Source organism: Macaca mulatta, chromosome 8 (assembly GCF_049350105.2).
Source record: "Macaca mulatta isolate MMU2019108-1 chromosome 8, T2T-MMU8v2.0, whole genome shotgun sequence".
Taxonomy (NCBI): Eukaryota; Metazoa; Chordata; class Mammalia; order Primates; family Cercopithecidae; genus Macaca; species Macaca mulatta.
Window position 1 is genome coordinate 154,101,636 of NC_133413.1, and position 27,970 is coordinate 154,129,605.

The 27,970-nt window shown below is 51.9% G+C and overlaps 1 protein-coding gene and 1 pseudogene across 29 annotated transcripts in view; one reads left to right on the forward strand and one right to left on the reverse strand.

Annotated features, from left to right (window-relative positions):
* Nucleotides 1-27,970, forward strand: part of IQANK1 (IQ motif and ankyrin repeat containing 1) — a 62,280-nt gene that overhangs the window by 895 nt on the left and 33,415 nt on the right. For 6 of the 28 annotated variants that reach the window (XR_013397529.1, XR_013397530.1, XR_013397528.1 and 3 more), the window contains exons 1-2: nt 4,429-4,655; nt 4,843-4,932. Coding sequence is in view for 18 of the 28 variants with exons in the window: in XM_077944471.1 (XP_077800597.1) it covers nt 4,562-4,655; nt 4,843-4,932 (184 nt within the window). In the remaining 10 variants the exon portion in view is untranslated. Of the gene's footprint in view, nt 1-884; nt 974-4,427; nt 4,693-4,842; nt 4,939-27,970 lie in introns of those variants that run through there. The other 22 variants (XR_013397533.1, XR_013397532.1, XR_013397531.1 and 19 more) reach the window with 10 other exon arrangements.
* Nucleotides 22,551-23,869, reverse strand: LOC698633 (SREBP regulating gene protein pseudogene; annotated as a pseudogene). Its single transcript, XR_013397539.1, has one exon. The product of XR_013397539.1 is annotated as an SREBP regulating gene protein pseudogene (transcript).

Below are 27,970 nucleotides of genomic sequence, written 5' to 3' on the forward strand. Positions count from 1 at the left end.
CCACCACCCTTCACCCCTGCCACTCCCACCCCAAGGACTGGCCCTGCCTGAACGCTTTCTGATGGTATCAGTCACCTTTCTGTTTGTCCCTCTTGCCATGTGATCCTATTTTCTGTTTTCAGGGTCACTCCCAGTTTCATTTGTTCTTTCCCCAGACACTCAGTGACACCCCACTGGTACCAGTATGCTGGAAACATGGGTGGGGGGTCAGACCAGTGCCCAGGCAACTGTGCTGTAGCGGGTGAGGGGCATGGGGCACCAGGGAGGACCCCGACAGGCCAAAGCAGGCAGGAGGAGCCTCCCAGGGAAATGAACTTGGGGGTCAGCTGTGTGGACTAGGGAGAGGGGTATTACTCCAGGACCTGACAACACCATCTGCCAAGGCCGGGACCACATAGGGTCTGAGGGCGTGGAGGGGTGAGTGCCTTGGGTGGGCTGGGGAGCAGGCTCACGGGTGGGCTGGGTTCCCAGGGCAGTGGAGAGGCATGGAGGCTTCAGCAGAGAGGGCCGTGCTCATGCTTATGGTGAGAACAAAGACCGTCCCACTGGCAACCCAGCACCTTGGGGCAGTGAGAAGAGTGCTGGACTCCAGATCCTTGGCCTGGCGGGATGAGCTGAGCCTGGGGTGGAGGAGCAGGCAAGCCACAGCCGGGGGGATGGGATGTGGCCAAGTGCTCTTGCCAGGCATCCCGGCTCAAGCTTCTGGGCACACACCTGGGGCGGGCAGGCAGACAGGACACCAGCTGGGAAGCCTTGGGGGAAGCCCATGTTCCTGCTGTTATCCACTCAGGCCCCCGTGGTGTGCCCTGTTCCCCACTGCCGCTGTCCCTGCCCTCTGCCACTCTGAGCACCCCCTCCCTGGTCCTTCCCTACCCATCCCCCAGGAGAATGCACAGTAAGAAGGGGGGACCCAAAGCTGCAGCTGGGAAGTGGCAGACGCTCCACCCTGGGCCCAAGCCGAGAGCCACTGCTGGTGAGTGCACCCTCTGACCTCCAGGGCACTGTCACCCAAACACGGACCTGTGAGACCTTCTGTGTAACCACTGAGAGACACCCCCTCTGAGGAGAGCCCTTCTTCCAAGAGTGGCTCTCAGGGGATCTCTGAGTTGGGATTAGGTGTGACTGACAGAGGGTTCATTCATTCATCTCGGGCCTTGAGTCTGAATCTTTTTTTTTTTTTTTTTTGAGACGGAGTCTCGCTCTTGTCGCCCAGTCGAGTACAATCCCGACTCAGTGCAACCTCCACCTCCTGGGTTCAAGTGATTCTTCTGCTTCGGCCTCCTGAGTAGCTGGGATTATGGATGTGTGCCACCACGCCCTGCTAATTTTCGTATTTTTGTTTTAGTAGAGAGGGGTTTCGCCATGTTGGCCAGGCTAGTCTCGAATTCCTGACCTCAGGTGATCCGCCCACCTCAGCCTCCCAAAGTGCTGGGATTACAGGCTTCAGCCACCGTGCCTGGCCCAGCCTTAATCTTATACGCCTGGGGTTGGGATGGGGGCCTGGGGGTAGCGCTCAGAGAAGCCCAGTTTTGGGGGATGGGAAGGGGGCAGGAGCCAGTGGGAGGGGCCTAGGTGGCCAAAAATGGGTTTTGAAACAGGAGGGCTTGAGTCCAAGTTGGGGATTCTCAGTCTAAATATGTGTTCTGCTCTGACTCTGCTCCATCTGGCCGTCCTGTGCTGCCCTCTGCCTGCCGCTTTGCTCCCAGTCACCTTCTCCGTAGTCACTTCCAGGTTGGATGGTGACAACTCACCTGGGCTGGGTTTTCCTGTGGGTCGGGAAGGGGACTTCCCCCAGATCCCCCCCGACCCCGCCTTCACTGTTGTCACTCCCTTGCCCCAACTCCCATTTATTCTCTGTGCTGGCTGTGAACACATTCCAGGCTGCAGATCTGGGGTCCTTCAGCACCCAGGCCTGCGCTGGGGTCTGTGATTACTAAGAGAGTATCCCAGACTGCTCCCCAGACTGCCCCTCTGCTTAGAGTGGGCCTGGCCTAACACCCCTGGATGCCAGAGAGCTCCCAGATTCACAGGAGCAGGTGGGATGATGGTGACCACTCCTCCACACCAGGCTGGGGTTAGATCCTAGTTCCCCAAAATAGCCCCAGCTGCGTCTGAGGCCAGCAGCCCTCCTGGAATGAGGATAATGGGCACAGGCGCCGCATGCTGCTTCCGCAGTCTCTAGCCCTGAGTACACTGCACTCCAATAAACGGGGCAGGGCAGGCGGACCTGCCGGCCAGGAAACTGGGTTGCGTGGGTGGGGGCTGTGCTCTTCAGTTCTGCTACCTACTGACTGCACCCCCAGGCCTTCGCCCTGCACCGCAGCCCATACACTGCCCTGGACAGCTCTGGCCCAGCATACCTGGGTCTGCTGCAGGGACACCTCTGTCCCTGAACAAGTATCTGCCCTCAGTGCCCACTTCCACCAAGCGTTGGGCCAGCCTAGGCAGGCTTGCTGTCCCTTGGTCTTGCAGTGCCCTGCGTGGCGGGCACGGGCTTCACTTGGCATATGTGAAAATGGGCCCACAGATGCCCTGCATCCAGCCTGGCTTCCTGGCCCTCCACAGGCATCCCTAGGTTGCTGGAGTGGCCACCGCACCAACACAAGGGTCCGGGATCCCCTCCCCACCACCCCATCCAGGCCTTACCTGGCCTTGGGTCTGCAGTGCTTCGAGGCCCTCACTCCGGAGCTGCTCCAGGGCCATGGCCAGCTGCAGCCCCTCCACGTGCACCCAGGCCTGCTCCTCCTGCAGCTGCTGCAGCCACAGCTGCTCCTCCTGTAGCTGCTGCAGCCACAGCTGCTCCTCCCGCCACAGCTGCATCTGCAGCTGGACCTGCCTCCACCGGTCCTCCAGCAGCAGCTGCTCCTGGGCCAGGCAAAGCTGGACCTCATGGAGCCTCAGCAGTTCAGGTCCCAGGGCCGGCATGGGGCCCCCTGCTCCACAGCCTTCCATGTGCCCAGTGAGAACCAGCACCAGCTCAGACCCTGGAGCAGCAGCCGGCACCGGCCTCGAGGCTGCCTGTGGCTGCTCTGGCCTGGCCACCCTGGGGTGTCCCTGAGGTGCTGGCTCGATGCTGGTCACGTGCCCTGTAGGGGCCACCCCCGCATCACCCTGAGGGCCCCCTGGGGTGAGGGGCGGGGGCTCGACCTCAGGGCCCTGCTGCCCAGCTGCCGGCTGGGCCCTGCCTGCCCTCCTGGCCCGGTGTTTGCGAACTCGACCTCGTTTCCCAGACATGGCCCTGGATCCAGCGTCTCCTTCACCAGGTGTCTGCTCCCCAGGGGCCCTGGCTCATCGACTGGCCGGCCTCAGGCCAGCTCAGAGGGCGTCCCTGGAGGCCACAGTGGCTGTGTGCTCCCACGCCAGGCTCGGCCCCCTGTTCCAGGTCCTGCCCCTTGGCTGGTGCCCGCAGCACCGCAGCTCGGGACTCTGGCTCTGCCTGTGGGCCTCACTGACCCCACTCGGTGGGGCTGGGCCACACCAGGGAGTTTATAGGGACTCCGCGGCGTGGTGGCTCGCCTGGGCTGAGGCTGACTAACGCGCTGACACGGCGGCACGGGGTTTTACAGGCCGCAGGCCCTGCTGGCGAGACTGGGAGGGAGGCTGAGAAGCTGGAGGAGGCAGCGCCGCAGCCAGAGCGCCGGCTGTGCACAGCAACGGGCGTGCCTGGTCCTGCCCTGGGCGGCACCAATGCCCCCCGCTCCCGCCTCACCCCAGCTCCCCCAGTCCCACAGCTGGTTGAGGGAACTGCATCCTGGCCGCACTGACCCTCAGGGCCCAGACCCTCCCTGGCCACAGATAACCTGAGCCCAGCTGACCATGGGAACCCCCAGCCCGCGCACTCCGGAGGGCTCCAGGGCAGCTAGCACGCTCCCAGGAGCACCGCTGGGGTTTGGGCTTGCCCGTGGTGTTTGGTGGAGACAAAGGGTCCAGGGACACAGTGGGAGCGAGGGCAGGGTTTGGGCCACTGCACTGTGGCTGACGGGAGAGACTGGGCCCTCAAAGGCCCGCATGGCACTTTGTGAACGGATGTGGGGCCCAAAGAAAAGTCCTGGCGGTCATGGAGGTGGGGCCGGGGCTCTTGGTGCCGTCCTGCCTGGGGGCTGGCTGTCCTGCACACTGCAACAAGGGCCTGACTGGACCAGAGCTGCCTTTGGGTCTTGGGGCCGGAGGTGGGGGTACAGGGCTAGCCCCAAACACCAGCGTCCTCTGGGCTTCCTGTTGGGAGGGTGGGCTCCAGGTGGCCTCCTCCCTAGCGTTTCCCCAGCCCGGGGCCGCTGACTCACACCCACGCCCAGGGCCCCATCCCAGCCGGTTCAGTCACACTGGCCCGACTGGTTTGCCTGGCCCAACCCTGCCTGGAGCAGTGCTCCTGCTCCTCTTCAGTCCTAGCCCCAGAAGCTCAGGAGCAGAGGGACAGCCACCTGCCAGGGGAGTGCCCAATTGGACACACAGAGATGGGAAGGGCCTGGGGGAGGGACGTGGCATAAGGTGGTGGACAATGTAAGGGGTGGGGCAGGGCCAGCAGGCAGCACTGCCAGCCCACAGGGTCCTTTTAGCAGAGATGCAACCTGCCTATTCTTGGCCCACAAGAGCCTGGGTGCGTTCCTGCTGGCTGGCTCTCGCCTGTGCCTCCCTGAGGCCCGCTGTGCAGTGGAGTATGTGCTGCTGGAGGAGCCCGTGCTCCTTGAGGTTGTCCGTGTGCCTCCCTCGGGAGGAGGCCCGGGTGGGGTGCTCCCTATCTGCCAGGATGCACGGCCCTTTTGGTGCCCCATAAGTGTCTCTTGAGACTGATGGGTATGGGGGCCTCTCACCCCAAGCTCACTGACGGTCCTTTTCCCCTAGGGAAGCCCGGTGAGAACCGCCCGCTGCAGAGGAAAGCGGGCCGGCAGGCAAGGGAGCCGGCGCCGGCTGAGAGCCCACAGGCCCCTCCAGGTGAGAGCCCGCGCGTCCCGCGCCCGCTGGGGTTGAGCAGGTGGGCTGTTGGCAGGGGGCTGCCCTGGGCCGGGACACGCTCGGTGTGGGCATGCGCTTGCATGTCATATAGACGTGTGGCGCTTGCATGTCATATACACGTGTGCTTGTGCGCGCGTGCAGGTGCGTGCACGGGTGTGTATGCGCGTGTACCCTCACCTGTGAGTGCTCGGCGCAGACCCGCGACACGCCCAAGCCCCTCCCGCCGCGACCGGCTCTCGCCCGCCGCCCGGTTGCGTAGCCTCTCGGGAAGACCCAGCCTTGCGCCAGTCGCCCTCGTGGGGGTCGGGGCCGCCTCCATCCCGGGTCCGCCTTCATCGCGGGTCCACCGCATCGTGCCCGCCCAGCGCGCGCCTCCCTCCGGTGGCAGGAAACGGGACACCGCGCGGTCGCCTCGGGCCAGACCGCCTTCTTAGGCTCCGCAGCTCCCACCCTGCGCTGCTCCCGACCGGGTCGGCCGCTCAAACCTTGTGCCGGGCCCGGAACCGCCCTGAGGCTCAGCAGCGCCTCCCAACGCGAACTCGTCGGTGTCCACGCGCCCGCCGCCTTCCTTACTGCTCATTCTGTCCTCGCGGCTGCCCGCCCTCCTGCTTCTGCGCTGGTGCCGCGGGCCTACTTCACCCACGGTTCCGCCTGCTCTTCCCTGGGCTCCTCTCCACGGAGCCCATAGGGCCTCGCGGCCCACATCAGGTCTGACCCTGACGCCCCTGCTGGGCATGGGCCATCCTGGCTGCAGCGTCCAGATAGATGCAGCCCTGGTACCAACAGCCAGCTGTACCCCCCAGCTCAGGCCCGGCACCGCCCATCGCCTGATTGCCTGTGTACCCCCTCACACCGCGCCCCAGGTGCCAGGATAAGGAGCTCAACCCTGTCCTGAGGACGGAAGTAGTGGCAGTTGTTTGATAAGAGCCACAGGTGCGCGGAAGCACCGCCGCGGAAGGACCCGTGGGATGTAAGCGGTGGAGCCTGTCCAGTAGCTGGGGATTTGGCCTTGGCAAGAGGCGGCTGTGAGAGGAAGCAGGGAACACAGGCAAGGTCAGACCTTAGGAAAATCTGGGGAGGATGTCCCTTTTGTCACTGAAGGCCAGCACTGGGGCTCTGCCCGGGATCATCTCCAATCGTTCCTGTGTCTTGGTGTCATTTTCTCCAGGTGCAGGCTCCTGGTGGGAAACCAAGAGGCTGCTCTTCTGCTCTCGGTGTCAGGGAAAGGCAGGGACGCCCTCATTTTGCTTTCTGTAGTTTGAGGTGGACTCCTAGCTTTCCTCCAGTACAGCCCTGCCTCACTCGCTCTGCTCTGCGGGGTGTGGGGCAGACAGGACCAGGGAGCTTCATCTGGTCGAGGGAAACTCAGACTGGAGGCCACAGGGCCAGGAGCTGCATCCTGGCTGCACTGAGCCTCAGGGCTTCCCATCAGGAGCCCGCACCTGGAGAAAGTGACACCAAGACACAGGGAGCTCCATGACCCCTGCCATGGTGCCTGTTTTTGCTACAAAGTGGGTTTCGGGCTCAGAAGCAGGGCTGCTGGGGGTGCTGGGACTGCAGAGGTGGAGTTGGCAAGGGGGATTCTCCACATCTGCTAGGAAGTCTATTTCAGCCAGAATAGGCTGTGTCCCCTTCAGAGCCCAGGTGTCAAGTGAGACTGCCCTGCCTCCAGACGGTAGGCTCAGGGCTGGGCACTTAGTGTTGAGGATGTGCGAGGCTCCAGCCCACAGCCGTGGCCACCCAGCTCACGTGCCTTCGGAGGAGTCCATGCTGCTGACTCAGCGCTTTCTGTGCTTCGGGGACACCTGGTCGCCATCACATGGACACGCTATTTTTGCACTCGGAGGCTATTCCAGGAAGTCCATCCAGACAGAGCACGCCGTCCCCAGCCTCCTCCTCTCGGCCTGCAGCCCTGCTCTCCCCACATGTCTGATGATCTGTAAAGAGGGCTTGTTCTGCGTGGGTGGGACTTGCTCTAGATCAGTCTTGGAAAAGGAGCTCATGCTGTTGGTGTAGCCACCATTCCTGCCCCCATGCCACTCTGCCCCAGGGCCTGCTGGCTGCTGTCCATGGTGTGGTCATGATGTCCACCTGCCTGTCTGTGCCCCACCGTGGCCGACTCTCTCTAGGGGCGTCCCTACAGGATGCAGAGCCTCCCCCTGAGCTCGGCTTTCCCTGCTCCTCACAGACCCATCCCCCAGCCTTTTCCAACTCTCCGCATCACCACTGTCTGGGGCCCTGGAGAGCCAGCCCCAGCCCTCACTGGTGTTCGGAGTTAGTGATACACAGGAAGTGGGTGATCAGGTGCCCCCGGGGGGCTGTCCCTCGCTGCTGCCCCCAGGACCTCCCTGCATGGGACTGCAGAGTGCGGGGGAGGTGAGGCTGGAGTTGATGCCAGCGTGTGGGAGCCTTTCCCAGCCTTTCCTCTGCATTGGTGCCCTCCCCAGGCGGCATCTGTGCCGCAAAAGGGGGCAAATGCGATGGGCCCGGGGACTCACCTATGTCGTCTGGGCTGGGCCCGCAAACACCGTTTCCACCACGCAGTAGTTGGCTGCTGGGCTGCCCAAGGGCGTGACTGTGGAGCAGGGAAACCCAGCCTGGGAAGGCAGCATTCCAGGAGCTGCTTTCCAAAAGAAGAATAGCCTCCACTAGGAAGGTGTGGCTGGGCCCCAGAGCCCCAGAAACCTGTGGGAGTCTCCACAGGGGCCTGCCAGAGGCTCCACACCCACCCTACCTCCTGCACACCGGATCCTCGGGACAGACAGTGTGGTCCAAGCAGCCCGGCAACTTTCACCGTAGCCAGCAGCCCTGGGCCACATTGGGGACGGCGAGCCTCTGGGTCTCTCAGTCAGCGGGTGGGGCAGTGACCCCAAACATGGCCTGTGCTGCTGCCACGGTGCTAAGGGGCCTGCCGAGCATGGGGTCTTTCTTGCTGGATGGAGGCACAGGTGCCAGAATCTGTCTTTTGCCCTGTGGTGTCCTGGTACAGCCTAGATCTGTGGACCCCTTCACCAGGTGCTTTATCCCCCACCCCCCAGAACTCCTGGGACCATTGAGATGCCCAGGAGATGGGGGGTTCCTGTGCCTGTGTCCCCTTGCTGCTATAGCAGCCGCCACATCTACCAGCTCTGCAGGGTGGCCACCAGGCACGGCCTTGGCAGGCTGACATCGAGGAAAGCCAGCCGTGCTGCAGGTTTCCTTCCCTCTGGCTCTCCACTTCTGCCTCCCTCTTCCACTGTTTTTGGTTTGGGTTTTTTAATGTTTTGTTTTGTTTTTTTGAGACGGGGTCAGCTGTCTTGCCCAGGCTGGAGTTCAGGGACTATTCCCAGGCGTAACCCTAGCTCACTGCAGCCTCCACCTCTTGGGCTCAAGTGATCCTCCCGCCTCAGCCTGAGTAGCTGGGACTACAGGTGTGTGCTCCCATGTCTGGCAAGCCTCTTTCAGTGTCACTATAGGTTTTTCTCCATCTTTTTTCATCTTTGGACTTGGGCTGTTTGACTTGAGTCTTCCAGTCTGGATTTTGCTGTTAAGATGGAAAACCTTGAGACTGCGTCTTTGTTTAGCATTTAGACATACGGCCCCTCTTCATTTGCTCAGTGGAATTATGATTGCACTTGGAAATGCGTCGTCTTGGGTGTGTTCTTTAAGCTGAACTTTTGTAGATCTGGCAGGACATTTAACACCAGGCCGTGAAGCCTGCTTCAGAAGTGACTGAAACATCTGCTTTATAGTGTATATTTTAAAAAATCATTTTGTCATATGAATAATTACACTGCCATTTACAGATAAATGAGATCAGAAACATTAGTTTCATATGTTGTAGTTTTTAGTTTCTGAATACCCATTGGATTCTTTTTCTTTTTTTTTGAGATGGAGTTTCCCTCTGTTGCCAGGCTGGAGTGCACTGGGGGTTGGCTCACTGCAGCCTCCGCCTCCCAGGTTCAGGCAATTCTGCCTCAGCCTCCTGAGTAGCTGGGACTACAGGCGCATGCCACCACACCCGGCTAATTTTTGTATTTTTAGAGACAGGGTTTCACCATGTTGGCCAGGATGGTCTCGATCTCTTAACCTTGTGATCTGCCCGCCTCGGCCTCCCAAAGTGCTGGGATTACAGGCGTGAGCCACTGCTCCCAGCCACTGGATTTGCTTTTAATAAATTTTAGTTCCTTTTTGAAAATTATCCATATTTGTGTCCATTTCATTCATATTTTCCTTAATATACTTACAATACCTATTTAAAGCTCTTTTCTGCTAAATTTAACATCTGGGCCAGCCATTCATCTGCTTCCATTAGCCAGCTTTTCTCTCTTTTTTTTTTTCTTTTCTTTGTTTTTTTGAGACAGCATCTTGCTATGTTGCCCAGGCTGGTCTCGAAATCCTAGGCCCGAGCCATCCTCCTGCCTTGGCCTCCAAAGTAGCTGGGATTGCAGGCTTGAACCATCAGGTCTGGCTCCTCTTCCAATTTTACAGACCCTCGTGATTGCATAGGATCTCCCCGGGTAATCTGGGATGGTCTTCCTGGCCTAAGGTCAGCCGATGAGCAACCTTAATTCATCTGCAATCTCCATTCCCTTTTTGCTGCATCACCTCAAGTATTCACAAGTTCCAGGGGGCAGGAGGCGGACATCTTTGGGAGACATTATTCCGCCCACCAGAAAGCCCAGGAGCAGCCACAGCCCTGAGACGAGGCAGGGAAGGAGTGCTGCTGTCTGCTGGTGAAGATGAACTGCTTCTGACCCTCCCAAGTGAGGATATGGAGAAGAAAGAGTTTGCCAAGATGCTAGTCACACACCAGCTGCAGAGGCTATGTTGATCTGCTGTGGCAAAAAGACCACTCGCGGCATGGCAGCTCTCACAGGCCCTGCTGCGTCTTCAGGTTTGCTGCAGTCTGTCACCCACGGTCGTTATTAATTTGTTTTCACAAAGGCCGGGCAGGTGAACCTAATGGAGATAGGAACCACCACGCCTGTTTCCCTGGTCTCCGATGTTGGTGTTAACCTCTGCAGTTCCTCAAGCAAAGCACTTCTTCTGTCAGGCTCACTGTCTTGCTGGAGGGAAGAAGTTCCACAGGCTCTCACTTGGTTCTTCCTACCATAATGACCCTTACTCCTCTGGCCAAGGAGCCAATGTGAGCGTTCAGCTGGCAGCTAAGAATGTGTATCCCAATAAACAGGGCACATCTGCAGACCCACTGGACCCATTAGGGATGGACTTGGGCCACAGTGCCTTCCATGACTTTCATAAACAGAGGGCCGTGGTGATCCTGTCAAAGTCCTGGCGCCAATGTCAGTGTCCGGCTACACACCACGTTCCCGTCCTCGAAAAGCCTCTCTGTGCCCCTCTATGTCGGTGACACTTAACCCTGGCAAATGGCCACAGACTCCTTCGGGGACAGAGTAGGAGCGTAACTGGTGGGAGTGGTTGGCATGCTTTGTGCTGGGAGAGCTTCCAGCCCCTCTTCACTTTGGCAGTTGTGAGTCTGAATTTCACTTACATCTGGAGACTGGGAGAGACTGTGGCAGCTGCTGTCTGGCTGGCAGAGCCTGATGTGTCTCTGATCATACTCACTGGGTCAGCAACACCCTACTGACCTCTTCTTATCCAGAATCCCACATCCCAGTTGATATTAGGGCAACCAGTTCCCTGGCTGTTTTCCCCAGTATCAACCCAAGCTTACAGAAGACAGTCACCATAGAGCTCCTGAAAGATGCCAGGAGTTCACTCATTCATGCATTTCTTTTTTTTTTTTTTTCTTTTTGAGGTGGAGTCTTGCTCTGTCGCCCAGGCTGGAGTGCAGTGGGGTGATCTCAACTCATTGCAACCTCCGCCTCCCGGGTTCAAGCGATTCTCTTGCCTCAGCCTCCTGAGTAGCTGGGACTACAGGTATGTGCCACCATGCCTGGCTAAATTTTTAATTTTTTGAAGAGATGGGTTCTCACTATGTTGTCCAGGCTGCTCTTGAACTCCTAGGCTCAGGTGATCCTCCCACCTTGGTTTCCCAAAGTGTTGAGATTACAGGTGTGAGCCACTATGCCCAGTCTTTGGAGATTTTTGATTACTGATTTAATCTCCTTGCTAGTTATATGTCTATTCAGATTTTCTATTTCTTCATGATTTAGTCTTGTTAAGTCTTGTGTTTCTAGGACTTTGTCCACTTCATCTAGGTCACTCAATTTGTTGGCATATAATTGTTCAGAGTACTCTCTTATGATATTTTTTATTTCTTTATTTTTTAAATATTATTTATTTATTTATTTTTGAGATGGAGTCTCACTCTGTCGCCCAGGCTGGAGTGCTGTGGCGCGATCTTGGCTTACTGCAAGCTCCACCTCCTGGGTTCACGCCATTCTCCTGCCTCAGCGTCCCGAGTAGCTGAGACTACAGGCATCCGCCACCACGCCTGGCTAATTTTTTGTATTTTTAGTAGAGACGGGATTTCACCATGTTAGCCAGGATGGTCTCGATCTCCTGACCTGGTGATCCACCCGCCTTGGCCTCCCAAAGTGCTGGGATTACAGGCGTGAGCCACCGTGCCCAGCCAATATTTTTTTATTTCTATAGAATCAGTAGTAATGTTCCCACTTTTGTTTCTGGTCTTGGTAATTTTAGCCTTCTCTCTCTTTTTTTTCTTAGTCCATCTAGCTAAAAGTTTGTCAATTTTGTTGATCCTTCCAAAAAATCAACTTTTAGTTTCATTTATTTTCTCTACGTTTTTATATTCTCTATTTTGTCTATCTCTGCCCTAATCTTTATTATTTCCTTCCTTCTGCTAGCTTTGGCTTTAGTTTGGTCTTCTTTCTGTATTTCCTTAAGTTGTAAAGTTAGGTAGGTTATTGATTTGAGATCTTATTTATTAATTTGAGCATTTATAGCTGTAAATTTCCCCCTTAGCACTGCTTTTGCTGTATCTCATAAGTTTGGTATGTTGTGTTTTTGCTTCCATTTGTTTCTAAGTATTTCCTAATTTTCTTTGTGATTTCTTTTTTGATCGATTGACTGTTTAAAAGTGTATTGTTGGCCAGGTGCGGTGGCTCACGCCTGTAATCCCAGCACTTTGGGAGGCCGAGATGGGCAGATCACGAGTTCGGGAGATCGAGACCACCCTGGCTAACACGGTGAAACCCCGTCTCTACTAAAATTACAAAACTTAGCCAGGCAAGGTGGCGGGCGCCTGTTGTCCTGGCTACTGGGGAGGCTGAGGCAGGAGAACGGCGTGAATGCGGGAGGCGGAGCTTGCAGTGAGTGGAGATCGTGCCAGTGCACTCCAGCCGGTACGACAGAGTGAGACTCCGTCTCAAAAAAAAAAAAAAAAACAGTGTATTTTTTTAAAAAAAATAGTATATTGTTTAATTCCACCATTTTGTGAATTTTCCACTTTTACTTCTGTTATTGATTTCTAACCTTATCCCACTGTGGTCAGAGAAGATACTTTGTACAGTGTGATTTTTAAAAATCTATTGAGAATTAATCTGTGGCCTAACATATGGTCTACCCTTGAAAATATCCCATATACACTTGAGAAGAATGTATATGCTATTATTGGGTAGAGTGTTACTGTATGTCTGTTAGATCTAGTTGGTTGATTGTGTTAAGTCCTTTTCTTTTCTTCTCCTTTCGTTTATTTTCTTAGGCAGGGTTTTACTCCTGTCACCCAGGCTGGAGTGCAACGGCACAATCTCAGCTCACTGCAACCTCTGCCTCCCGGGCTCAAGCGATTCTCTTGTCTCAGCCTCCCAAGTAGCTGGGATTACAGGCATACACCACTGCACCTGGCTAATTTTTGTATTTTTTGTAGAGACAGGGTTTTACCGTGTTGCCCAGGGTGGTCTTGAATTCCTAAGCTCAAGTGATCTACTCGACTTGGCTTCCCAAAGTGCTGGGATTACAGGTGTGAGCCACCATGCCCAGCAAGTCCTTTATTTCTTTACTTATCTTCTTATCTTCTACCTGGTTATTCTGTCCATATGAGGGGGGGTATTGTCTCCAACTATGATTGTGAAACTGTCTATGTCTCCCTTCAGTCCATTGTGTTGGCTTTTGCTTTTTATATACAAATATAAATATATATGCGTGTGTGTGTATGTGTGTGTGTGTATATATATATATATATATATATATATATATATATATATATATACTTTTTTTTTTTTGAGAGGGGGTCTCACTCTGTTGCCCAGGCTGGAGTGCAGTGGCATGATCTCGACTCACTGCAACCTCCGCCTCCTGGTACCTGGGATTATAGGCATCCGCCACCATGCCTGGCTAATTTTTGTATTTTCTGTGGAGATGGGGTTTCGCCATGTTGGCCAGGGTGGTCTCAAACTCCTGACCTCAGGTGATCTGTCTGCCTGAGCCTCTCAAAATGCTGGGATTACAGGTGCAAGCTACCATGCCTGGCCTGCTTCATATATTTTGATGATTATACATTAGGTACATACATATTTATAATTATGACATATTCTTGCTATATTGAACTTTTTTTTGATACATAATGTCCTTCTTTGTCTCTTGTGAACTTTAAAAAAAAATTTATTTTTATTATTTATTTATTTATTTTTTTGGAGGTGGAGTTTCGCTCTTGTTGCCCAGGCTGGAGTGCAATGGCACGTTCTCGGCTCACCGCAACCTCCGCCTCCTGGGTTCAAGTGATTCTCCTGCCTCAGCCTCCCAACTAGCTGGGATTACAGGCGCCGGCCACCATACTCAGCTAATTTTGTATTTTTAGTAGAGTCGGGGGTTTCTGCATGTTGGTCAGGCTGGTCTCGAACCCCTGACTTCAGGTGATCCGCCCTCCTCAGCCTCCCAAAGTGCTGAGATTACAGGTGTGAGTCACTGTGCCTGACCTTCCTTGTGAACTTTTTTTTTTTTTTTGAGACGGAGTCTCGCTCTGTCGTCCAGGCTGGAGTACAGTGGCCGGATCTCAGTTCACTGCAAGCTCCGCCTCCCGGGTTCACGCCATTCTCCTGCCTCAGCCTCCCAAGTAGCTGGGACTACAGGCGCCCGCCACCTCGCCCGGCTAGTTTTTTGTATTTTTTTAGTAGAGACGGGGTTTCACCGGGTTAGCCAGGATGATCTCGATCTCCTGACCTCGTGATCCGCCCGTCTCGGCTTCCCAAAGTGCTGGGATTATAGGCTTGAGCCACCGCACCCGGCCAACTTTTTTGATTTAAAAATCTGTGTTGTCTGATGCTAGTACAGTCATTCCTGCTCTCTTTTGGTTTCTATTTGCATGGAGTGTCTTTTTCTTTGTTTTCATTTTCAATGTTTGTGTTTTTTAATCTAAAGTGAATCTTTTGTAGACAGCATATACTTGGATCAGGGGTTTTTATCCATCCTGCCAATCTGTCTTTTGATTGGAGAGTTTAATCCGTTTACATTTAAAGTAATTAGTGATAAGGAGAGGCTGGACACAGTGGTTCATGCCTGTAATCCCAGTGCTTTGGGAGGCTGAGATGAGAGGATTGCTTGAGACCTGGAGTTGGAGACCAGCCTGGGCCACATTCTACAGAAAATTAGCCAGGCATGGTGGCATGTGCCTGTAGTGCTAGCTACGTGGAAGGCTGAGATGGGAGGATCACTTGAACCCAGGAGTTTGAGGTTACAGTGAGCTATGATTGCACCACTGTACTCCAGCCTTGGTGACAGAGCAAGACCCCATCTCTAAAAAAAAAATAATAATAATAAAATAAAATAAATAATTACTGACAAGAAATGACCTACTTCTGTTATTTTGCTGTTTGTTTTCTATATGCCATATAACTTTTTTGTCCCTCATTTCCTGAATTACTGTCTTCTTTTGTGTTTAGTTTATTTTTTTGTAGTGAAATGTTTGAATTTCTCCCTCAATTCCTTTGGTATATATTCTATAGGTTTTCTTTGTGGTTACTATGGGGTTTACATTTAACACCCTAAAGTTCTAACCCTTCAATTTGAATTTATGCCAGCTTAACTTCAACGACATTAAAAACTCTGTTCCTTTACACCTTTGTCTCCACTCCTTTCAGTTGCTGATGTCACAAAATTACATCTTTATACCTTGTGTACCCCAAAACATAAATAATTCTTATGAATGCACTGATCTCTTAAATTAGGAAAAAAAATGGAATTACAAACCAAAATTATAGTAATAATAGCTTTTAAACTAATAATTTAAAAATGTGGACTGGGTGTGGTGGCTCAGGCCTGTAATCCCAGCACTTTGGGAGGCTGAGATGGGTGGATTACCTGAGGTCAGAAGTTCAAGACCAACCTGACCAACATGGTGAAACCCCGTCTCTACTAAAAATATAAAAATTAGTCGGTTGTGGTGGCAGGTGCCTGTAATCCCAGCTACTTGGGAGGCTGAGGCAGGAGAATCACTTGAACCTGGGAGGCAGAGGTTGCAGTGAACCAAGATCACACCATTGCACTCCAGCCTGCACAACAGAGTGAGACTGCATCTCAAAAAAACAAAAGTGGCTGGGCACGGTGGCTCACGCCTGTAATCCCAGCACTTTGGGAGGCCGAGTTGGGTGGATCATGAGGTCAGGAGATTGAGAGCATCCTGGCTAACATGGTGAAATCCTGTCTCTACGAAAAAATACAAAAAATTAGCCAGGTGTGGTGGCAGGCACCTGTAGTCCCAACTACTCGGAAGACTGAGGCAGGAGAATGGCATGAACCTGGGAGGCGGAGCTTGCAGTGAGCCAAGATTGAGCCACTGCACTCCAGCTTGGGCAACAGAGCAAGACTCCGTCTCAAAAAAAAAAAAAGTGTGTGTGTGTGTGTGTATATATAGGATTTAATATATATATAGTATAATATATAATATATTTTATATATAATATATAATATATATATTAAATCCTATAGAAAACAAAACATAGACTTAGAAATTAATCCATTTTTTTTTTTTTTTTTGAGACGGAGTCTCACTCTGTCCCCCAGGCTGGAGTGGAGTGGCGTGATCTTGGCTCACTGCAAGCTCTGCCTCTCAGGTTCACACCATTCTCCTGCCTCAGCCTCCTGAGTAGCTGGGACTACAGGTGCCTGCCACCGTGCCTGGCTAATTTTTTTTTGTATTTTTAGTAGAGATGGGATTTCACCGTGGTCTCAATCTCCCGACCTTGTGATCCGCCTGCCTTGGCCTCCCAAAGTGCTGGGATTACAGGCGTGAGCCACCGTGCCCGGCCCACATGTTTACCTTTATTGAGATCTTTATTTCTTCTTAACAGCTTTGAGTTACCATCTAGTGTCCTTTCATTTCAACCTACAGGACTTCCTTGAGCATTTCTTGCAGGGCAGGTCTAGTAGTAACAAACTCCCTCAGCTTTTGTTTATCTGGGAATGTCTTATTGTCTTCCTCACATGTGAAGGATAGTTTTGCCGGATATAGGATTCTTTGTTGCCAGTTGTTTTTTTTTTTTCTTTTAACACTTTATTTATTTTTATTATTATTTTTTTTATTTTTGAGAGGGTACCTTGCTCTGTTGCCGAGGCTGGAGTGCAGTGGCACAATCTCGGCTCACCACAACCCCTGCCTCCCAGGTTCAAGTGATTCTCCTGGCTCAGCCTCCTCAGTAGCTTGGATTATAGGCGCCTGCCACCAGGCCCAGCTAATTTTTCTATTTTTATAGAGACATGGTTTCAGCATGTTGGCCAGGCTGATCTCAAACTCCTGACCTCAGGTGATCTGCCCACCTTGGCCTCCCAAAGTGCTGGGATTACAGGCATGAGCCACTTCTTTTAGCACTTTAAATATATTTGCCCTCTGCCTTCTGGCCTCCAAGTTTCTGATGAAAAATCTGCTTGTCATTTTATTGAGGATCCCTTGTATGTGACAAGTTGCTTCCCTCTTGCTGCTTTCAGGATTATCTCTAACTTTGTGTTTCAAACGTTTGACTATAATGTGTCTCAGTGTGGGTCTCTTTGAGTTCATTTTACTTGGAGTTACTTGAGCTGCTTGGATGTTTATATGCATGTCTTCATCAAATTTGGGAAGTATTCCGCCATTATTTCTTCAAACATAGTCATATGCTGCATAATGACATTTTGGTTATCGATGGACTGCATATATGATGGTGGTCCTCAAAGATGATAATACTGTATTTTTATTGTACTTTTTATGTTTATATGTACTTAGATACAAAAATACTTACCATTGTGTTATAATTGCCTAAGTATTAAATACAGTAACATGCTGTACACATTTGTAGCCTCGGAGCAATAAGTTATATACTCTATGGTTTAGGTATACAGTAGCTATACCTTGCAGGCTTGTATAAGTACTCTCTATGATGTTCACACAATGATGAAATCACATTAGGATGTATTTCTCAGAACACATTTTTGTTGTTAAGTGATGCATGACTGTATTCTCTCTGCCTCTTTCTCTTTCTTCTCTTTCTGAGGTACCCAAAATGTATGTGTTGGCCCATTTGATGGTGTCCCACAGGTCCCTTAGTCTCTGTTCATTTCTTTTTTCTTTTGAGACAGGGTCTCACTCTGTCACCCAGGCTGGAGTGCAGTGGCACAGTCACAGCTCACTGCAACTTCGACCTCCTTGGCTCAAGCAGTCCTCCCTCCTCAGCCTCCTGAGGAGCTTGGACTACAGGTGTGTGCCACCATGCCTGGCTAATTTTTGTTTTTGTTTTTATTTCTCGTAGAGACAGGGTTTTGCTAAACATGTTGCCCAGGCTGGTCTTGAACTCCTGGGATTAAGTGACCCACCTGCCTCAGCCTCCCAAGGTTCTGGGATTACAGGTGTGAGCCACTGTGCCTGGCCTTTTTGTTAATATTTCCACTTCATTCATACATTTTTCTTGACTTCTTCCATGTCTTCCTTTAGTGCTTGAGTTCTTTAAGATAATTGTTTTAATTCTTTGTCTAGTAGCCATGCTATTAAGGTTATTTTTAGGGAAAATTTCTTTTCTTTTTTTTTAGATGGAGTCTCGGTCTGTCTCCCAGGCTGGAGTGCAGTGGCATGATCTTGGCTTACTGCAACCTCTGCCTCCCGGTTTCAAGTGATTCTCCTGCCTTAGCCTCCCAAGTAGCTGAGATTACAGGCGCCCTCCACCACATTAGGATAATTTTTGTATTTTTGGTAGAGACAGGGATTTCACCATGTTGTCCAGGCTGGTCTGAAACTCCTGACCTCAGGTGATCTGCCCGCCTTGGCCTCCCAAAGTGTTGGGATTATATGTGTGAGCCACCATGCCCAGCCTTTCTGAGATAGTTTCTGTTGATTTATTTTTGTTTTCATTTGGATTGGCCATACTTTCCTGTTTCTTTGTATGCCTTATGAACTTTTGTTGAAAACTGGACATTTGAATCTAATAATGTGGTAACTCTGGAAATCAGACTCTCCTCCTTCCCCAGGGTGTGCTGGGTTTTGTTTGTTTTCTTTTCTACTGTTGTAGGCTGTCTCTGTTTCAAGGCTCAGCTGGGGTATAAACTTAAGGTCTTCTTGGGACCCTTCTGAGCCTTTCTTTGGCATTTATGGTCACTTTCTAATTTCCCCAGTATATACATTTGTTTTGAATGTCCTAGTGTTTCATGTTTGGCTCCTAAGAAGAGAAAAAGAAATAAATTCAGAGGGAAAAAAGGCACCAGCTCTTTAAATCCCTGGAAGTCACTTCAGTCAGAGGGGGAGGGGCTTGCAACAATGTGGGGAGGGGCCATGACAACAGCTGCTGCTGCTTTGTCTGCCCCTCAGGATCCATTGCTGCTTAACAAGTGACCACAAACCTCATGACTCTCTTATCATCTGGCCGTTTTTGTGGGTCGGGAGTCCTGGCACAGTCTAAATGGATCCTCTGGCTCAGCACCTCTTACAAGGCTAATGCCAAGGTGTTTCAGCCAGGGCTGCATTCTCATCTCCAGGATTGACTGGGGAAGGATGCACCTGCAAGCTCCCATACTTGTTGATGAAATTCAGTTCCTTGTGGGCAGTTGGGCTGAGGGTCCTCATGTCTTGCTAGCTGTCAATCTTGCTACATGAGCCTCTGCCTAGGACATCTTGCAACATGGCAGCCTAATTCATCAAAGCCTGCAGGGGAGTCTGCCATCAAGACAAAGGTAGCGATCTTATGTAACATAATTATGGGAATGATGGACATCCCATTATGTTCGCTGTGTTCTCTTGGTGAGAAGCAAGTCACAGGACCCACCCACACTCAAGGGGAAAGAATTACACAAGGCATGAGTACCAGGAGCAAGAATAACCGGGGCCATTATAGAGCTTTCTCCCACAGCACCATAAATCAGTCACTGATTCAAAGCATATACTACGTCCCATAAGATACAATGATATATTCTCAGGATACAATCTCCCAACTGGCACTGCAACCAGGTCTTAAGGCCACTAAACCATTCTATCACGCCAGCTGCCTCTAGAGCCAGGACACCTAGTAACACCAGTGCATTCCATGGACAAGAAGTTAGCTGGAAAATAAGTTCCTTAGTCAGCATCAATGTTGTGTATGTTACTATGATGTGGAATAAATATTTTATTTTATTTATTTATTTATTTATTGAGATGGAGTCTTGCTCTGTCCCCAGGCTGGAGTACAATGGCGTGATCTTGGCTCACTGCAACATCCGCCTCCCAGGTTCAAGCAATTCTTGTGCCTCGGCCTCCCAAGTAGCTGGGATTACAGGTGCCCACTACCACGCCAGGCTAATTTTTGTATTTTTCGTAGAGACGGGGTTTCATCATGTTGGCCAGACTGGTCTGTGGATGGCACTCTTTACCTCAAGTGATCCGCCTGCCTTGGCCTCCCAAAGTGCTGGGATTACAGGTGTGAGTCACCGTGCCTGGCTGGAATAGATATTTTATAAATTCATGGTGGCATGAATCATTGCAGTCAAGAACAAATTCATATCTAGAATCCATTCCTCCAGTGAGGACACACAGTGCCCCTTCATGATGGAAAGGGTTCAGTGTGGTCAGCCTGCTGGCAGGTGGCTGAGCCCCCAGAAGTGGAGCTATGCTGGGGGCTCGGTGTCCATCTCTGCTGCTGGAAGGTTCAGCATTCAGTGGTGGCAGCCTTGAGGGGAGGAAGATCTATATAGCAGAGCCCATACAAAGCCCCCATCTCTGCTGCTGCTCATTGATAAAGCATGAAGGTGGCTGGAAAGTGTGACTGCCATCCACAGTGCATGGCGTCATCCTCCTGATGATCCCTCTTGGTACGTCTCCCCAAAATGCATGACTCTGGTGGACATTTGCAAAGGTGCACAACATCTTCACATTCTGTGCTGTTCACCTACATCCTCTTTCCCAGATGTCCTTCTTACCAATCTTCTAAGCCTGCTCTTTTTGGTATCTAGCCAAACCGTTAACTATCACCAGGAACAAAGTCAATATGTTCTTCCATGGATCTCTTAGTCCCGACAAAATGGACAACAAAATTCACTGCTCAAAGTGCTTCTCATTGCCAGGCACACTCCTGACAAGGCTGGAGCTCAGTACACCCCGAGGGACTGTCTGAGAACCAGGGCTGCTTTTCCTTCCTTGTCAGTCAGGTGACTATGAGGAGCTTCCCGTGATGCCATTCGTGTGGATCAAGAGGGAGGAGGTGATGGAGGAGCACTCCGTGTCACAGGCAGCTGAGCTGCCAGGACCTTTGCAAACCCAGTTTCTTATGTTTCATCTTCATTTGATGATGAATTGCTGGTACACACGCCCAACCTCATGGCTTGGTGGGTCTGGTACCATCAGTTCATGATGACTATCCCAAATTGTGTAGTTATTGGATGTCTTGTGATTAGGCATCAGTGCTTGCCAGGGCCCCATAGCAAACCAGAGTTTGTTTCTCAAAAGAAGAATAGCTTAGGCTCATGCCTGTAATCCCAGCACTTTGGGAAGCTGAGGCAGGAGGATTGCTTGAGCCCAGGAGTTTCAGACCAGCCTGGGCAATGCAGTGAGACACTGTCTCTACTAAAAAAGTTAAAAAAAAAAAAAATAGGCCGGGCGCAGTGGCTCAAGCCTGTAATCCCAGCACTTTGGGAGGCCGAGACGGGCGGATCACGAGGTCAGGAGATCGAGACCATCCTGGCTGACACGGTGAAACCCCGTCTCTACTAAAAAATACAAAAAACTAGCCAGGCGAGGTGGCGGGCGCCTGTAGTCCCAGCTACTGAGGCAGGAGAATGGTGTGAACCCGGGAGGCGGAGCTTGCAGTGAGCTGAGATCCGGCCACTGCACTCCAGCCTGGGTGGCAGAGCGAGACTCCATCTAAAAAAAAAAAAAAAAAAAAAAAAATAGCTGGGTGTGGTGGTGCACACTTTTAGTCCTAGCCACTTGGGAGGCTGAGACAAGAGGACTGCTTGAGCATTGGGAGGTCAAGGCTGCAGTGAGCTGTGATTGCACCACTGCTCTCCAGCCTGGGTGACAGAATAGCACCCTGTCTTAAAAAAAAAAAAGTTTTATGCACAAGAGGGCATGACTGCTCTAAAACTCTAGGGTTCTGTGCTGTGATTTTCTTACTGGGTTTCTCCAGAAGCTTCAAACAGTATTCATTTGTGCAACTGGCAGTCTGAGTGTCACTGATCTATTGGGTCATAAGGCTCAAGTGGTAAAGCAGGTGGCATTGAATGCTGGTCTTACTGCACAGCCTTTTCTTGCCCAGGGGCCAACTCAAAGCCAGCAGACCATGAACTACTTAGTGAAATGGGTTGCAGGGCTCCAGTGTTGCCTTTGAAAAAGCATATAGGCCTGCAGATATGCCCGGTTTATAGTGGCAGGTAGTGTAAGGTACACAATGTGTCTTTCATCTTAAATTTTTTTTTTTTTTTAGAGATGGCATCTCACTGTGTCACCCACTCTGGAGTGGCATGATCATAGCTCATGGCAGCCTAGAACTCCTGGGCTCAAGCAATTCTCCCACCTCAGCCTTTTGAGTAGCTGGGATTTTACAGGCCACTGTGCCTGGTGTATTTCATCTTTTAGGTGATATTCTAACATGCCCCAGGCTATTGGATTCCTAGAAACGTCACTGACATTGTAGGACCCTGAATTTTCATGGTTTGCATGAAAAGATCATTTCTTACTCAGGCATCCAAGGTATTTGCTACTCTGTGTTCATTTAGTCCAATCAGGATAAGTTCACCAATATAGTGTATCAGTTCATGCTTGTGGGGGTCAAGCCAATAAAGATCTCTGGATTAGATTACCTCAGAGAGTGGGCACTGACCCAGCAGTGAGACAAGAATGTGAGGGTATTTCGTCAGCCCTATTAAGTAAAAGCAAACTATTTCTGGTTATTCTTGCAAATTATTATTTTTTCACATTCTAAAAGGCAAAACAGGCTGGGCGCAGTGGCTCACACCTGTAATCTCAACACTTTGGGAGGCCAAGGAGGGTGGATCACCTGAGGTCAGGAGTTCGAGGCCAGCCTGACCAACATGGAGAAACTCCATCTCTACTAAAAATACAAAATTAGCTGGGCATGGTGGCACATGCCTGTAGTGCTAGCTACTCGGGAGGCTGAGGCAGGAGAATTGCTTGAACCTGGGAGGCGGAGGTTATGGTAAGCCAAGATTGCGCTACTGCACTCCAGCCTGACAACAGAGCGAGACTCCATATTAAAAAAAAAAAAAAAAAAAAAGATGAAACATTTTATCTGGGTGAAGGGATGATTTAACTCATGAAACTCGAGAACACAAGAACAACAAAAATACTTTCCTTGAACATTTTTAGCTAGAATGACCATTATGTAGCCATTATGTAGGCATTCTCCTACATAAAACATTATTATTTTCCCACTACTCCAAAGGAATCCAATAAATAATTTTACAGTGAAGGGGCCTGGATCAAAACTGAAAGTGACACCTGGCCCCCGAGAAACATGAATCACAGGTCCCTGTGCAGGTCCCAGCGTCCAGTCCTCCAAGAACCAGCACTGCTGGAGCCTGGCTGTGGTTTCTTCCTTCCCCGATGGGACCAGCTGGAGGTTCACAGAGGCCAAAGATGACAACACGAGAGGTGGTCAAAACCAAGGTTTCCTTGCGCTTCCTTTGTCTTCTTCCATGGCCTGGCCTGAGTGCTGCAGCTGGGCCCCAGGAGACGAGCTCCTCACCCAAGCTGGAGAGCATCTGCTGTGCCCGCCATGCCAAGAATAGCTCCGGTGGGCTTTCTCCATAGCATTTCTTTGCGATGGCGTCCAAGTTGGTGGGATGAGGCTCTGGGATGAGGTCCTGCATTTGGCCGGATATGACTCATTACTTATCTTCGACTGCCATGAAGAGGTTCTGGAATACCACGATGCTCCAGGAGAAGCTGCTGGCTGGGCTGCAGGCAGCAAGAGACATGGCCAGCAGCCATCACAGCAGTACTGCTTCACACTAGGGATGTGGAGGTTACAGTCCTTCACCAGCAAATCCCTCCTCTCACAAACATAGCCTGGTTCATCCATGATGAGGCGCTTCCCTTGAACAGAGTTCCAGCCCTGATTGCTCAGGCAACTGCTACTGCCCAGGTTAACCTGCACTTTCCATGGGCTGGGCTGGTCATGGTCTTGAGCCTGGAGGAGAGTCCTATGTCTCACTCCCTCTCTTCCCGCCTGAAGGTGCTGCTGAGGACATGGACGAGGATAGCCTGGGCAAGGGCCCCACATGCCCAGCAGCCCCATCCTTGTGAATTATTACAGGAAGAAAAGCATTTTCCAGCCAGTGGCCCACTCCAGGTGCCAGGGGTCATGTTGATTTGCTCCGGAAAATATATCATATTTGTAGCAGCAGGTGCAGTTGGAATAGCCACCTGCTGAGCTTTGTGAAAATCCACAGACATTCTCCAGGGATGCCCGCCTTCCGCCTCGCCCAGCTAGGGAGTCAAGTGGGGCTGTGCTGGAGATCACCAGCCCTGCATCTTTCACATCTTTTGGGGGTAGCACTAACCTTGGCAGTTTCACCAGACATGCAGATTTGAGTTCATTAGCCTGGTAGGAAAGACAAATTGCAGGACTTCCATTTAACTTCTTATAGCATGACAGCAATAACCCTGTGGGTCGCAGAGCTGATGCGAGGATGCTGCCAGTTTCTCGGATGTCTTTTTAGCTACACACTCAGGAACTTTTACAAACTGACCACAGGCAGGCTCTGCAGAACTCCCAGGCCCAGCTTGAGATGAACTTGGACCACAAATGCATGATCCCTGACCATCAGCCGCCACTTTAACTGGTGGACCACCATGGTGTTTTGGGGCCCCAGAATTTGGCACTCACCAAAATCAGTGATCTGTGGGCCCTGAAAGCGCAGGATGTCGCCCTTGTCTGGAGCACCTCACTGAAGGGGCAGTGGCTCCCGTGGGGAGGGCTGGGAGGGCAAGTCCTGAGCACCTGAGAGCCCAGGGAGCCTGGCTTCCTTGTCAACCACAGGTGAGGACAAGGACAGGAACAACCAGATCAGCTGCACAGCTGTGTCTTTTAGGGTCTGTCTCCTGGCACGTTCTGGTGCCAAGTACTGCATCTATCAGAGTACGGTCAGGAAACAGAAAACTTACTACCTTTAAGTATTTAAAATTGTAAGGCTTGCACGGTGGCTCATGCCTGTAATCCCAGCTCTTTGGGAGACTGAGTCAGGTGGATCGCTGGAGCGCAGGAGTTCAAGACCAGCCTGGGCAACATGGTGAGATCTCATCTCTACAAAAAAAAAAAAAAAAAAAGCGAGCGTTGATAGTGGCAGGTGCCCCTAGTCCCAGCTTCTGGGGAGGCTGAGGTGGGAGGACCGGTTGAGTCTGCGAGCTGAGGCTGCAGTGAACCCTGAGCGTGACACTGCAGTCCAGCCTGGGCGACAGAGGGAGACCCTGTGTCCAAAATAAATACAATAAATACTAAAGTTTTTATGAAGAATGGCCAAACAGCAATTATAAGTCTAAAGTAACAAGAGCTCCCTGAGCTCCCACGGAGATGATTCCGGAAGCAGCGATGCCCGAGTGGGAGCAGAGGGGCAGCGGGGGTTTTCTGCGCTCTGCATCGCGGCGGGGCCCTCCCAGGAGCGGGTCACCGCCGCGCAGGCGGCACAGGAGAGCCGGGGCACGGCCCAGCGCGGTGGCATGGGGCCGACTTTGGACTTAGGAAGACTTCGCGGGGCGGGACCAGCTGCCGAGCGCAGGAGCAGCGTGGCCGGGACCTCCCGGTGCACGCCGAGGACCGTCAGGGAGGCGCGCGGGCCCGGAAGACCCAGCCTGAACCAGGGCGTCAGTGCGGGTTTCGCCAGGAGCAGCAGAGCGCGGAGCGGAGACTCCCGGGGCGCAGAGCCAGGTGGGGCTGGAGGTGGAACCGTCCCCGGAGCCACGCGCCGGAGAAGGGACCCAGAGCATCTCCCGCGGGCGCCCCGCTCCTCCGGCTTCCCCCGCCACGCTTTATCCCCGAGGCCCCGCGCCAGCCTAGTAGCCGGACCGCCTCGCGTCTCCCCTGGGAGGCCCGGAGACGCCCGGCCCCTGACTGCTGCTCCGCCCCGGGAAGCTGCGCGCCGACGGGTTGCCTCCGACTCAGACCCTGTCTTGCTTTTGCTTTTCTTTTCTTTTCTTTCTTTCTTTCTTTCTTTTTTTTTTTTTTTTTTTTTTGAGACGGAGTCTTGCTCTGTCGCCCAGGCTGGAGTGCAGTGGCCGGATCTCAGCTCACTGCAAGCTCCGCCTCCCGGGTTTACATCATTCTCCTGCCTCAGCCTCCCGAGTAGCTGGGACTACAGGTGCCCGCCACCTCACCCGGCTAGTTTTTTGTATTTTTTAGTAGAGACGGGGTTTCACCGTGTTAGCCAGGCTGGTCTCGATCTCCTGACCTCGTGATCCGCCCGTCTCGGCCTCCCAAAGTGCTGGGATTACAGGCTTGAGCCACCGCGCCCGGCTGCTTTTGCTTTTCTGACCCAACTTTTGTTTTTTATGTATCCAAATCTTGTAATATATTTATCTATTTTTGAACAATTTGAACAATTACATACTAACAGCCATAATGACAACTCGGCCTGGCGGGGTAACTCACACCTGTACTCCCAGCAATTTAGGAGGCCTATGCGGGAGGATTGCTTCAGCCTGGAAGTTTTAAGACCAGCCTGGGCAGCAAAGTAAGACCCCAGCTCTACCAAAACCATTTTTAAAAAGCATTAGCTGTCTGTAGTGCCAGCTACTCTGGAGGCTGAGGTAGGAGGATCGCTTGAGCCCAGGGAGGTCGAGGCTGCCGTGATCTGAGATCACGCCACTACACTCCAGCCCACAAACATGGAGTCTTATAGCTATATGTAAGGTTTTAAAAATTAAATTTCCTTTTTTTTTTTTTTTGAGACGGAGTCTTGCTCTGTCACCCAGGCTGGAGTGCAGTGGCCGGATCTCAGCTCACTGCAAGCTCCGCCTCCCGGGTTCACGCCATTCTCCTGCCTCAGCCTCCCGAGTAGCCGGGACTACAGGCACCCGCCACTTCGCCCGGCTAGTTTTTTTTTTTTGTATTTTTTAGTAGAGACGGGGTTTCACCGTATTAGCCAGGATGGTCTCGATCTCCTGACCTCATGATCTGCCCGTCTCGGCCTCCCAAAGTGCTGGGATTACAGGCTTGAGCCACCGCGCCCGGCCTAAAAATTAAATTTCAAAAGAAAATAAATTTCAGGTTTTTTTTTTTTTTTGCAGGAAGTGTTATAGGATCTGCAATAAAAAGCATAACATATTTCAAGGAGAGTAACACAGCATATCACTTCTACTTATTGTAGAGCTTGTGTGTGTCTAAAATGTGTGATTATGGGTGTCCAATCATTTATGGTGTTTGTATCCCATTGGTAAAGTAAGAGTTTACTTTAAAATGTATCAATATACCAATAAAATGTATCAATAATCTGATATTTTGTAACTATTTAAACTTGTTAGGAAAAACTTTAGATGTCAGCATAGAAATACACCAGGCGTGGTGGTGGGTGCCTGTAATCCCAGCTACTCTGGAGGCTGAGGTGGAAGAATTGCTTGAATCCAGAAGGCAGTGGTTGCAGTGAGCTGAGATTGCGCCACTGCACTCCAGCCTGGGCAACAAGAGTGAAACTCCATCTCAGAAAAAGAAAAAGAAAGAAAGAAAGAAAGAGAGAGAGAGAGAGAGAAGGAAAGAAAGAAAGAAGAAAGTTTGAGGACCACAGTGTAGATGGCTGGGTGTTCAGAGCTTTACCCAGGAGCCAGGCCCTGTGTGGCCAGCTGTGCCCATCTGCCAGGCATGCACATCTCACTAGGCAGCCAGGGCACCCACTGCTTCCGAAAGCTTCCCAGGTCCTATCCACATGCCCTCACCAGTGTACTGCACTGTCAGGATGATCTCAGGGGTGTTGAGACCACCAAGCTCCCTGTGGACCAAACTGCGGCACAGAAAGGACATGACAAGATGGGAAGATATGCTGACGCCACTTGCACGGAGGGGCAGAGGCGCGAATTGCTTCTGGTGAATGTTGATGGAGGCAGGAAAAAATATTTACCAGATCAGTCGCTGCATAACAGGTGGTAAATTGTATTGATTTGTTTCATTAAGGAGAACACACTTGAAACAGCAGCTGCAAAAGGGGGGGTCACCTTCTGATTAAGCTGACAAGGACCTAGGCATTCCCCAAAGCCATAATTTTCTGTCTAAATAAAACTGGAGAATGAAGTCTCAGACTGTGCAATTAGTCTACGCAATCCCCTCGTGACGCCGTATTTTCTCTGACAGGCTGTTGTGGTAGGAAATTCAGGACTCGACTCTCCTCCCCTCCCCCTTCCCCTCCTCCTCCCCTCCTCCTCCCCATTCCTCCCTTCCCCTCCCCCCTCCTCCCCTCCCCCCTCCCCCTCCCCTCCGCCCTCCCCTCCCCCTCCCCTCCCCCTTCCCCATCCCTTCCCTCCCCTCTCCCCTCCTCTTCTCCTCCCCTCCCCTCCTCCTCCCCTCCCCTCCTCCTCCCCATCCCTTCCCCCCTCCCTCCCTGTCCCTCCCTGTCCCCCTCCCCCTCCCCCCCTCCTCTCCTCTTTTTTTTTCTTGCTCTGTCACCCAGGCTGGAGTGCAGTGGCACAATCTCGGCTCACTGCAACCTCTGCCTCCTG